Here is a 12,753-nt window from a genome sequence, read left to right as displayed (position 1 = left end):
TGTTTCGCAAACACATCCATCAGATTATTTTACACAGTCAGTCTTGTTACATCAACAGTATTGGAGTGGTACACAATCTGATGTAGGGGAGCAAGCTTCATTTAGCCAGCTGTTTGGTTTCATGGCTCCAGGGCCAGGGTACTCACATTCAGCAAATGTTCATGACATACCCACGGACCAATTGGCGCATCCGAGTGGTATTACTCTAGCTAGGATGTCATTAGATTCGATACCTCAGGTTCACACTTCCTCTGAAAATTCTGGAGCTAGAATGTCTGTTGACTCGTCTAGGAGTGCTGATGCCACGAGAGGGATCCTACATACTTGTGTAAATAGGCGTATTTCAATGACTCTAATTCAGGAGACCAATAAGTCAGTTGATAATGAGGCTGATGACTACCTAGTAGATCATCCAGATAGTAATGAGGATGAAGATGAGGATGAGGACGAGAATAACGACGAGGATGAGGATGAAGACCACGATGATGATCCCGAACCTAGTACAGGTTAGCTGTTAGTAATATATTGATTACATTTAGCATTGTCGTGTATATTATAGTTATTTTGTCTTTATTTGTTACATGTCTTGATTGTTACGTCTACAAGTGAAAAGGGAAAAGGCTACAACCTTAGAATCGATCCTCCACGCAGGAACGCTACTCGGTATACCCCATCCGCTTTTAACAAGGTTGCAAAAAAGTGCAAAAAGTTATTCAAGGATGTGAAGTCGGCAATGAAAAAATAATGTTTGATGTTGTACTTTTTTAATTAGGATATTGTTAATCAGGTTATTGTTATTATTATGGTTTCAATGTGTGTATCGAGTATGTTAAACAGGTTATTGTTATTATTATCGTTTCAGTGTGTGTATCGAGTATGTTAAACATGTTATTGTTATTATTATCGTTTCAATGTGTGTATGGAGTATGTTAAATAGGTTATTATTACTATTATTGTTTCAATCTGTGTATCGAGTATGTTAATCAGGTTAATGTTACTATTATCGTCTCAACGAGTAAACCGATTCGGGCTAAGGTCCGGTTCGTCGGTCAAACCGGCCATTCCGGTCCGGTCAAACTGACCGGTCCCGTTCACCAGTTTTCGGTCAAATCGGCCGGTCCAATCTGGTTCTTACATCTATATGTAATTACGTTGTTGTTACTACTATGGTTTCAATGTATGTTAAAATATAAAATAGTTAAAAATTTAAAATTAAAATCTGAGGTCCGGTTCACCAGTTTTCGGTCAAACCGGCCGGTCTGGTCCGATTTTTACATTTATATGTAATTACATTGTTGTTACTACTATGGTTTTAATGCATGTTAAAATATAAAATAGGTAAAAACTTAAAATTAAAATCTAAGGTCCGGTTCACCAGTTCCCGATCAAACCGGCCGGTCCGGTTCGGTTTTTACATCTATATGTAATTACGTTGTTGTTACTACTATGGTTTCAATGCATGTTAAAATATAAAATAGTTAAAAACTTAAAATTAAAATCTGAGGTCCGGTTCACCAGTTTTCGGTCAAACCGGCCGGTCCGGTCCGAGTTTTTGGTCTATATGTTATTACCTTGTTGTTACTACTATGGTTTCAATGCATGTTAAAATATAAAATAGTTAAAAACTTAAAATTAAAATCTGAGGTCCGGTCAAACAGGCCAGTATGGTCCGGTTTTTAATTCTACACAATAAAAGTCCAATCAACTGAAATGCAACAAAAGTAACTCTATTTCCGACTGGTCCCGAACTTGGACCACCACTTTGACAACATCTACTACGACTATGGCCCTCTGTACCGCATTGCTTGCATCTCCTAGGACCATGCAACATACGTGTATCCATCTCATTAAAGAAGCGGGTCATCCTAGGCCGACCTTTGGCCACCCTTTTAAGGAATGGATTACTAACGAATCGAGGTCCATGATAAGGTGGCCATGTTGTAGGATTTCCCAATGGTCTGAACCTGGCCCTGTATACCCTTCGAACTTGGTCCATTTTGTAAAAGTCATGAACGTACACCTGCCAGTCCAACCGCTGATTTGCACAACAAGCAAATACATGTCGACAGGGAATTCTGTCAACCTGGAATTCACCACAGTCGCAACGTTGTCGGCATAGGTCAACTGCATACTCAACTCCACTAGGCATCTCACGTACGTCAAAGGCTTCATTTTCTCTGTCAAAGCAACTAACTTGTATATTTCTTGTTACTCGTTGGTTTGCATGCAACTTAGAAGTCACAAGCTCAGAGAACACATGCCCAGCATTAATGCGAGTCTCAGCCTCGACTCTCTTCCTAGTGAACAACTCATTCAGTCTGTAAAATGTGGCCTTCACAAGGGCGGTGACTGGCAGATTGCAAGCCCCCTTCAAAATGGAGTTGATGCACTCCACAAGGTTGGTGGTCATGTGACCCCATCTATATCCACCGTCAAATGCCAATGCATACTGCTCACCGGGATCCGGTCAAGCCAGTTGGTGTAAGCCTCACCCCGTTCGCGTAGTCGTTCATAGCGCATCTGGTACTCCCGAATCGTCCTCGAATATCCTACGATAAGAAACATTGAACCATGAACAACATTCTATTCTATCGTATTTATAATTTTAAAAGAGTGCCTGTAATTCAAACTTACCGATATTGACGATAAGCTTCTGCAGGTAAGGTACCTTAAACAATCTCAAGAAATTCGACTCAACATGCCTGATACAAAACATATGGAAAGCTCTAGGAGGAGACCAAGCCCCATTACTGCGAGCAATAGCTGACCTGATAGAATCGTGTCGATCAGAGATAAGTCCTATACCATCACGTGTTACCACATGTTGGCGTAAGTTACGTAGAAAAAAGTATCATGCCTCAAAAGTCTCTCCCTCCACTATGGCAAATGCAATAGGCACAATATTGTTATTTCCATCTTGTGAAATTGCTACCAATAAACAACCCTTGTATTTTCCATACAAATGAGTCCTGTCCACCTGCACAACTGGCTTGCAATGTCTAAATGCCCTTATACAAGGGTAATAACTCTAGAAGACTCGGTGCAATACACGGATATCAGGAACCAAATTATCTCCCTGGTATGCAGACATTGTCCCAAAGTGAACCACCGCTGACGGCTCTTTATGACACATAGCCCCAAACCATATGGGCAAGGCTTCGTACGATGCTTCCCAACCCCCGAAGATTGACTCCACCGCCTTCTGCTTTGCCAACCATGCTTCGCGATAACTGATAGTGTAGTTAAACTTTGATTGTACTTCTGCAATGACTAATTTCACCTTTATAGATGGGTCAACCTCTACCAATAGCTTAATTGCTTCTGCAACTATCTTAGAATCCAGTTTCTAATGTTCTTGAGAAATACTAGATCGAGTACAAGTGTGACTACCATTGTACCTTCTTATCTCACAACAGCACTTTTTCTGCATTTTGGTAACCCTGATCAGCCAATTGATAAACCCCATTTGTAGGGTTTATCTTGTATTGATTTTAGGAGATTTTAATGCCTTTTACCCACATTTATTCAATGAATTAGCATAATTTTGTGACTGTCTCCTTATTTGTGCTTAGATGTGAAAACATGCTTTTTAGGCCTTTAACTTGATGATTTTAATCTCCCTTTGATTCCACTAGATGCTTTGATGTGTTTGTTAGTGATTTCAGATTGAAAAGGCTAGGAATGGATCAAAGGAGTGAAGAGAAAAGCATGCAAAGTGGAGAAATCATGAAACGCCAAAGAGTTGAACTCGCCCATGGACACGCGCGCGAACCAGGCGCTTATGCGCACCTTGCGAAATGGCCCATGGACGCGTACGCGTGCTGTGCGCGTACCGTCGATGCTGATACTTGATTTTTAAGTGAATTCGCACCCAACGAATTCTCAAGAGTTGTGGGGCCCAATCCCAACCAACTTTGGCACCTAAACTGCTATTTAAAGCCAAGGATTGAAGAGCAAAGGGGGAGACTAGACTTTTGATCATTCACACTCATTAGGAGTTAGTTTTAGAGAGAGAAGCTCTCACTTATCTCTAGGATTAGGATTATGATTAGGTTTAGTTCTTAGATCTAGGTTTTAATTCATTCTTTCTTCTACTTCTTCTTCTCAATTCCTTGTTGTTGTAATCATCATTCTTCTATTCTTTTGTTATAATTTTCTTTATGTTGCTTCTATATTTTGTTGTAGATCTACTCTTGTTCCTTCTCTTTTCTTTCAATTTAATTTGAGGTAATTCATAATAATTGTATTTCTTTTGATTGTTGTTATAAATTCTTTGCAATAATAGTTGTTAGATTTCATTCTAGTTGTCAATTTACTATGCTTTTCTTTTGTGCCTTCCAAGTGTTTGATGAAATGCTTGGTTGGATTTTAGAATAGAATTTTATGCTCTTGGCTTGGAAAGGTAACTTAGGAACTCTTGAGTTACTAATGTCCAAGTAATTGATGATTGAGATCCATTGACTCTAGTTCTCACTAATTAAATTAGTGGAGAGTTAGGACTTATGGACTAGGATTGATATAGCTCATTTGACTTTCCTTTACTAGTTAGAGAATGACTTAATGGGATTAATCCTTGCCAATTCTCATATTGTGGTTAGTGATTAGGATAGAAATCCTTGACCACCAACCCTTGCCAAGATCTTTTTAGCCATTAGTTTACTTTTTTCCATTTATCTTTCATGTCTCTTATCAAAACCCCAAAAATAACTCATAACCAATAACAAGACACTTTATTGTAATTCATAGGGAGAACGATCCGAGGTTTGAATACTTCGGTTTATAAATTTAGGGATTTGTTACTTGTGACAAACAATCTTTTGTATGAAATGATTATTTGTTGGTTTGGGAGCTATATTGCAACGAGATTTCATTTGTGAAATTCTAAACCGTCAAAAATCCAATCATTACCAATCACAACCTGCGCCATATTGTGTACATTTAGCATAGAATGTCGTCGGTTCTGACTCATACACCCTATAGTCTACACCTCTACGGATGGTATAATCCTTCATCGCCTTGATTACTGCCTCCCTTTAACTGAATTCCATTCCAACCGTGAATTCCCCATCCATCACAACAGGAAGCTCAGCTACAATCACACATCAAGATACGTATTCTCGTAAATAATAGTAATCTACATTTTTACATATATAATTATAGTCTACATGTTAGCTATCTTATCTACCTAACCACCTAGTAAATATAGTCCATACTGAATAACTAATAACTAATAAAATAATCAAAGGCATGTTACACAAATTGTAGTTTACATATCAGATAACTATATTTCTTTACATACCTGCATTCATGTATTGAGGAAACTCTGGTGCATGCATAGCCTCCAAATCCAACGACCGCATGAAAGAAGGCTCTTGAAACGGTTGTTGGTTTGCCAATACATTTGCCACCTCCGCTACATCTGCGTTCATAGTGCCGTCAGCTTCATCTTCTTCTTCACCCAAACCAACGATCTCATAATGACTTTCAAATTCCTCCTCACTATCACTATCATAATCTTCCAGTTCAATATTTCGGTCCGCTTCCGACTGCTCGAACTCAATGTACAGCTCGACGCACGACATTCGATGGCAATTTTCAATATATATTGAAAACATCTCATGCATGCTCGCTTCATCCGTTACGTACTTCGTTTGAAATTGTACGAACTCACCAAATACAGATAAAATGATACTTGTACAAAATACATGACACTCTCCTAGATAAATGAGGATCTATCTTCTCACAAATCACACATTTTAATTCCTCAAACGACAACGTGTATGGAATAACAACATCTAACAGATTTTCACATACAAATTGAACTCCTTCATATGTTTGTAATAAAATCTGCCCAAAACAATATATTTTCAAACTAACTCTATCATCCATACTAACAGTGATATACTAGCTACTCTCAATAACACTATTGTTTTTTTTTCCTTGTGCAAAAATGAAGAAGAAGGAGAACAGAAAAGAAAAGTTACATAGCTTGCTGGGTTTTCTCTCGGGATGAAGAGGAAGACAAACTAATGGGGAGTTCCCAAGGTAACTTTTATTTTATATATACAGCAGCAACAAGCAAACCAGACGATCCGACCGCGTCTTCACATTTCAAATTTTTCAACAACACCAATCGGACCGTCCGATTAGTTTTCAGCTATTCCCTCTTTCCTGAAATCGCTGGGACCAATTTCAGTTCTCCCCATGCTATGCCTCGCACAAATCTATCCGTCTGATTTGTTACCTCTCTATCTCCGCAATAAAATCAAACGGTCTAATTTCTTCACACTAACAAACAAAACTTCAACGCCGTAAATCCCCCCAAAACAGCACAAATGAGGCTAACTCACACATGAAACTCAAAAAAAAAACAGCCTATATATAGGTCTATCAGACGGACAAATATCATTACCCTATTCTTTTGCTGAACTCTCTCTCTCTCTCTCCCAAACCGCATCCACTTTCTGATACCTCTTTCCTTCTCCTGCTCTTTGCTTCATACATTCTCACAACGTATTTTCACTTTTGATCAGTCAATAATAATTGTCCATTACTGCCTCACGAATCCTGATCATCAATGGGTTCTAGAGCACGATGGCGCCAGAGTTGGGCACCACAGCCACTAACGCCGTTAATGGAAGGTCCAGACCCAGATATGCAAGAAGAAGTTTCCAAGAAAGAGAGCTCATGGGAAGTCATAAGGGAATGGTTCAAGGCTCAGAAGATTTCCCCTGGAGGAGGAGGAAGCTTCTCGTCTTCGTCGTCCTCATCATCGTTCTACGGAAGCATTCACGCAAAGACACAAGATTTGAGGCTCTTGCTTGGTGTCTTGGGGTGTCCATTGGCTCCAATTCCTTCAGCACGTGATCCTTCTCTCAGCATTCACATCAAAGACACCCCTTTTGTAAGCACTAATTAAGCAACCCTCTTCTCTCGCTCTCTCTATATATATTAAAAAACGTTTGTTTTCATTTTTTTACTACATGGTCAAATCGGTTAATTATTCCCCTCAAATAATGAACATCGAAGTGAAAACTTGATATAAAATGTCAAGAGAACAAAAACGTAATTTGATTTCTCGCAAAAGTTCTAGTAGAATTGTAAGAAAAGTATAACATTGTTCATATATATAAGTAAATAACGCTTGAGTTTGAATACCGGGAACTAAAATAGGAAACTTCAACGGCCAAGTACATCATACAACAGTACCTGGCAGCAACAGGTTGCTTAAAACAACAAAGGGACACAAAAAACATGTATGCGGCGGGGGTGGTGAAGATGATATGCTGCGAGACGGAGATTTCGTCCGGCAAGGCGGTGAAGTGTTTGGGAACAAGGAGCACCGAGAACGGCTGCTTCGTGCTATGGCAGATGCGGCCGGGAATGTGGTCACTTGAGTTGGTGGTTGGTGGCCATAAGGTCATTGCTGGCAGCAATGGCAAAACTGTGTGGAGGCACACACCTTGGTTAGGAACTCATGCTGCTAAAGGTCCACAACGCCCTCTCCGCCGCATTATTCAGGTAAACACGGATAATTGCCCAGTAATCTTTTAAGAGAGAGTCTTTCTATCAGTATTTTTATTAATTTAGTATAATTTTATATTATTAAAAATATTAATAATAATCAATTATAAAATATGCTAATTTTTAACATTATTAATCTTTTAATTATTTTAAATTTAAATTAAAATTAATCGTTAAAATTAACTATCAAAATAAAATATACATTAAAATATAAATTATATATTTATTTATATACAATAAATATATTTTTTATAATATGTAAAACAAAATTCGAACTACTAATAATTATTTTTGCTATGTCCAAATCAATTATTTTATATCAGAAATTTTTAGTAGCACATGACATTTTGATCATTTTTACTAAATATTGGTATTTATTATTATTATTATTTCAAAAATAAATTAATATACAACTTTTATAGTTTTTGTAGTACATATATTATTTTTCATTTACTTTTCACAATTATTTCTTGAAATAATGTGTGGGATTGAAATTGCAATTTGCATCCATATATTATATTTTCACCTTAACATTTCCTTGAAGAATTTATGCATCATGTTCATTTGTGGTTATAATATTGTGCGAAGAAAAATAATTAACTATCCACCAAAAGCTACCACGTAACAAGAAATGTTCTAATCGCAATTGGTGCAATTGCAATTAATCACATAAGTGTCGTTTTTATTAGAATATTTCACAAAGTTAACTAATCTGTTATTTAAAATCTTTCTTGTAAATATATATATGTACTATATAATGATAATTAATTAATCTTAGATTTGTTATAGTGAAAACTGAGAACGAGACCAGGTTTTCCATATATGTGATTATGCGAAAATTTGTCTTAGTACAAACATGAAATTGGGAAAGAATAAAAGAGCTTTAATTTTGTTCTGGATTTTGTTAGGTTATACACCAAACAGAAACTTGTACTATTTTGTTAGGCTTTATTTGTTGGATTACTAGAGCCTTGGGGGACAAAGAACTATAGGGTTCAATTCAAAGGCAAGACCGCAAGATGTACCTAACAAAGATAAAGATTGAGAAACCAAAAATTAAATTAAAATCCGAATGAGTTGAAGGGTATATTTCGATTTTTGCTGACAATGATGGAGAAACTGTCCCATGCTTTTACCCTAAACAATAAGGAATTGGCATACTTACATGCCACGTGATTATCAATCTGACGTCATCTTTGATTATATGAATATTTTGAATAGATCATGAGTCACATCTTGGGATTGCTGCTTATCTGAGGTACCTAAGGGTACCCTCTATCTTTTTTATTTATTTTTTTATTATTTATATAACCCTTTTGCTTTAACTTTTTCTTTTTGGCACTTTAATGAACAGTCCTGTCTCTCCAACAATGCATTATTGCCCCTCCTTTCATGCCTATATATTCTTTTTTCATTTGTACTTGTGTCTCCCCTTCAAAGTTGTTTGGCTCAGGATAGCCTATCACTCACTTTTTTCCTATTTATCAAAGAAGTGAATTATTTTTATTCATTTTTTTATAAAGTTGAATCGACATATATATTTTTTTATTTATTAGATTATATTTTACATTTGTAAAAATTGAGTCTTAAATTTATCTAATAATAAAAGGCATTTATTGATGTAAATGAACTTGCAATTTAGTAGTTAATTTAACTCTCTTAAAAATAATTTTTAACTTTATTATCTTTTGAAAATAAGAGAAAATAATGTTTGTGATGATGGCTAAACATGCAAGATAAAATGTATATAAAAATACTCTTGATTATTTTATTATAAAAAGTTTTCCGCAGAGTACATAAATGATAAAATAAATTAATGTGATTTTGGTGAAAATTTGTGAAGTCATTTTGTCGAGTTTTTAAAAAGAAAAAGGAAGTACAAAAAAGATATACATAAATTTAATAATTGAAATCAACAAGGGCAGCATATGGGTCTACACGAAAATTGAGATCGGGTATAACAATAGTATATTTGCAAAACCCTATGCAATTTTGAATTTCTTTAATACGAGCATACACTTTTTCTTTTAGGTAAAGTAGATAGAGAGTAATACAAGTCTAATCCCCAAAATTAAGGAACATGTTAAAGCAATGTTTGTTTTCTATTCTTATTTTTTATTTGAATGTTTTTAAATTTTAGGATTATGTAAAAAATTAGAAGTAAGAAAAAAGGTTATTATTTTTTATATTTTTCACTTTTCTTTTAAATTCTAAAAAAAATCTTTAAAAAATAAAAATAAAACATAAATCAGACGCACTATAAATTTCAACATACAACCATTAATAATGCTACTACTGTATTAATCCGCCTATTAATTTATTTTTTATTTATTAAATATGTATAAAATAATAAAAATAGAATTAATTAAATGGTTTATAATTTAGTTATAAGATCTTGAACATAAATGATTAAAATACCAACATATATTTTTATGAATTATTTATGATAAAAAATTTTAAAAAGAATGATATACAATAATCCTTCTCGTAAAAAATGATACATACAAGTATACAATTAATCCATGACCTTTATGTTTCTTTTAATGCACATTTTCCAGGGGTTAGATCCTAAGACCACAGCAAGCCTATTCACCGACGCACAATGCCTAGGCGAGAATCGAATTGGGACCGTTGATTGCTTCGTCCTAAAGGTTTCTGCAGATCGAGCGGCTGTGATCGAAAGAAGCGAGGGCCCCGCTGAGGTGATAAGGCACATACTATACGGCTACTTTTGCCAAAAGAGTGGGCTCCTCATATACTTAGAAGACTCCCACCTCACAAGGGTCCAAACACAAGACAACAATGATACGGTGTATTGGGAGACCACCATAGGGAGCACTATCGGCGACTATCGAGACGTGGATGGTGTTCTGATCGCCCATCAAGGACGGTCAATCGCAACCGTGTTCCGATTCGGTGAGCTGTCGATGCAGCATAGTAGGACCAGGATGGAAGAAATATGGACCATTGATGATGTTATGTTTAATGTGCCGGGATTGTCATTGGATCACTTCATTCCTCCTGCGGATATCTTTGACAATACTACTAATTCTCCTTAGTAAGGTAACTTCGTTAGGGAACTTTCTCTTTATTTTTTTTCTCTTGTGCATGTAATGTTAATTGTAATTTTACTTTGGTGGGGTATAATTAAAGTATTGGTGGGGATGGTGTAACCTTTTTTCTTTTCCTTTGTTCTTTTCCTTATTAATGTAATTTTGTAGTGAGAATGTAGCTGTGGCTTAGCTCAAATGACAAATTCAAAAGAGGGGGAGGGGTTGGAATAAGTTGCTCAATGTTGAGATAATGGTATATGTCATGTATTTAAGAATTTCATATGGAGAAAATATGTTCAATGGGGTTGACGGGTTTTTAATTTTGTTAATGTTGCTATATATTACCTTTTTTTTTTTTCCTTTAGCCTTTTGGGTTTTTGACAAATAATTTAGTTAATTGACATGATGCATTTCTACAGGAAGTAAAATAAAATGGGTATCATTATCAAGAACAATTTTTTCATAATCTGTATAATTAAATAAACAATATTAAAAATATTCTAAACAGTAAATATAATAACAAAAATTAAAATATTATACATTTGAATTTTTATTATGAAAAACTCTCAAAAAAATAAAAAAATCATGAAAATTAGTTCAGTAAAATTTTTTACTATCAAAATAATAGGTACACAATCAGTATTTCTAGTAGCACTATAGTATTTTAACAATAAACACAATAAATTATTAAAACTGAAGAAATCAACATAGACTCTCTATTAAGTAAGTATCTCAAATCAGACAATAGAAAAAATAATTTAACCAAAGTTATATCCTAATGTTTATCTCTACACTAGAAACAACATACTAAAATTTTATAAGAAATAAAATAAATTTACTAATTTAATAAGATCAAAATGACATTGTCCTTTTTACCCTTTTTCTTCTTTGCTTTGGTGATGATCCTCTCTCTCAGACTCTCTCTCAGACTCTGTGTTTCTTTTCTTTTTCTTTTTGTTTGTGTAATACACACTCTCTCTTCTTTCTTTTTTTTTATAATGGGTAAGCCACTTCTTTTTTTTTATTTTTTTATTTAATTTGTGGACTTCAATTGAGTTGGAGACCGATCAACAAATCTCTCTTTTACTGACTCAAGTGGGTACATACTGCTCCGTCAAGCTCGCCTTCTCATTACAAGAATCAAACTTCACTGTAGGTAAATTCTTAGCCATCATATTTAAATCATTATCATTAGTATGGATCTTCTTAAGTGCATATGACTTCTTCTCAAATGTTTGACGTATCTAATGATACCTCACCTCTATGTGCTTTGATCTAGAATGAAACATTGGATTCTTGCTGAGATGGATAACACTTTGGCTATCACAAAATAACACAAACTTTTTTTATTGATGCTTAACTCTTGTAGAAATTTATTCATCCATAAGAGTTCTTTAGAAGCTTTAACAACGATAATGTATTTTGCCTCTATAATAGACAAAGCAACATATTTTTGAACTCGAAATTGCCATGACATAACTCTCCCTGCAAAAGTCATCATATAACCAGAAGTAAACTTTCTTGAATCAGGATCCCCAACCATATTCGCATATTCTATAACCATCCAACACATGTTGGCCACTCCCAAAGCATAAATAAACTCTGTTAGTACCATTAAGATCTCTAAGAATCTACTTCACTACTTGCCAATGTTCTTTTCAAGGATTAGAGAGAAACTGGCTAAAAACTATAACAGCATGAGCAATATCTGGCCTAGTGCAAACCATAGCATACACCAAATTACCAACCACAGATGCATATAAAATCTTCTTTATTTCTTTTTTTCTCTCACTTGTAGGACATTACTGTGAACTCAAGTTTGAAATGGCTAGCAAGTGGAGTACTAACAAGTTTGAAATTATTCATGCTAAACCTCTTTAAAACATTCTCAATATACTTTTGGTGCGGCAACCACAGTTTTTCATTCTTCCTGTCACGAGTGATACTCATGCTAAAAGAATTATAAATTCACCATCAGAGAATTTCTTGACATAACACACAATGATCAGAAGAAGTCTTACTATACCCATGAATTTCCATGAAAGAATCAAGCTTCGTATTCCACTACCTTGGCACTTGCTTCAGTCCATATAATTCTTCAATTTGCATACAAGATGCTCATTTCCTTTAACCTCGAAATCCTCTGGTTGTTCTATATAATTTTTTTTATCTATGT

General features: G+C 35.1%; 2 protein-coding genes across 2 annotated transcripts; one reads left to right on the top strand and one right to left on the bottom strand.

The window, feature by feature from the left end:
• Positions 1–1,008: 1,008 nt before the first annotated feature.
• On the bottom strand, positions 1,009–2,410 carry LOC112701405 (uncharacterized). Its single transcript, XM_025752165.1, has 2 exons — positions 1,834–2,410; positions 1,009–1,124 (listed from the first exon to the last, which is right to left on the bottom strand). Exons 1-2 carry the CDS (start codon positions 2,408–2,410, stop codon positions 1,009–1,011), a joined length of 693 nt encoding a protein of 230 aa, XP_025607950.1.
• Positions 2,411–6,343: 3,933 nt separating this feature from the next.
• On the top strand, positions 6,344–10,897 carry LOC112702965 (uncharacterized). Its single transcript, XM_025754222.3, has 3 exons — positions 6,344–6,904; positions 7,174–7,521; positions 10,083–10,897. Exons 1-3 carry the CDS (start codon positions 6,578–6,580, stop codon positions 10,581–10,583), a joined length of 1,176 nt encoding a protein of 391 aa, XP_025610007.1. The 5' UTR covers positions 6,344–6,577; the 3' UTR covers positions 10,584–10,897.
• The last annotated feature ends 1,856 nt before the right edge of the window (positions 10,898–12,753 follow it).

The sequence above is a fragment of the Arachis hypogaea genome, chromosome 7 (assembly GCF_003086295.3).
Source record: "Arachis hypogaea cultivar Tifrunner chromosome 7, arahy.Tifrunner.gnm2.J5K5, whole genome shotgun sequence".
Taxonomy (NCBI): Eukaryota; Viridiplantae; Streptophyta; class Magnoliopsida; order Fabales; family Fabaceae; genus Arachis; species Arachis hypogaea.
Note: the sequence above shows the minus strand (reverse complement) of the source record. Positions and strands in the feature narration are given on the sequence as shown.

Bases quoted from the DNA above. Each gene is read 5' to 3' on its own strand.
- LOC112702965 (XM_025754222.3), top strand. From the start codon at position 6,578: ATGGGTTCTAGAGCACGATGGCGCCAGAGTTGGGCACCACAGCCACTA. The intron at 6,905-7,173 runs GTAAGCACTAAT...GAACTAAAATAG, and splicing joins ACATCAAAGACACCCCTTTT to GAAACTTCAACGGCCAAGTA. The intron at 7,522-10,082 runs GTAAACACGGAT...CACATTTTCCAG, and splicing joins CTCTCCGCCGCATTATTCAG to GGGTTAGATCCTAAGACCAC.
- LOC112701405 (XM_025752165.1), bottom strand. From the start codon at position 2,410: ATGACCACCAACCTTGTGGAGTGCATCAACTCCATTTTGAAGGGGGCT. The intron at 1,125-1,833 runs GTATGTTGCATG...TGTAAGAACCAG, and splicing joins CTTTAATGAGATGGATACAC to ATTGGACCGGCCGATTTGAC.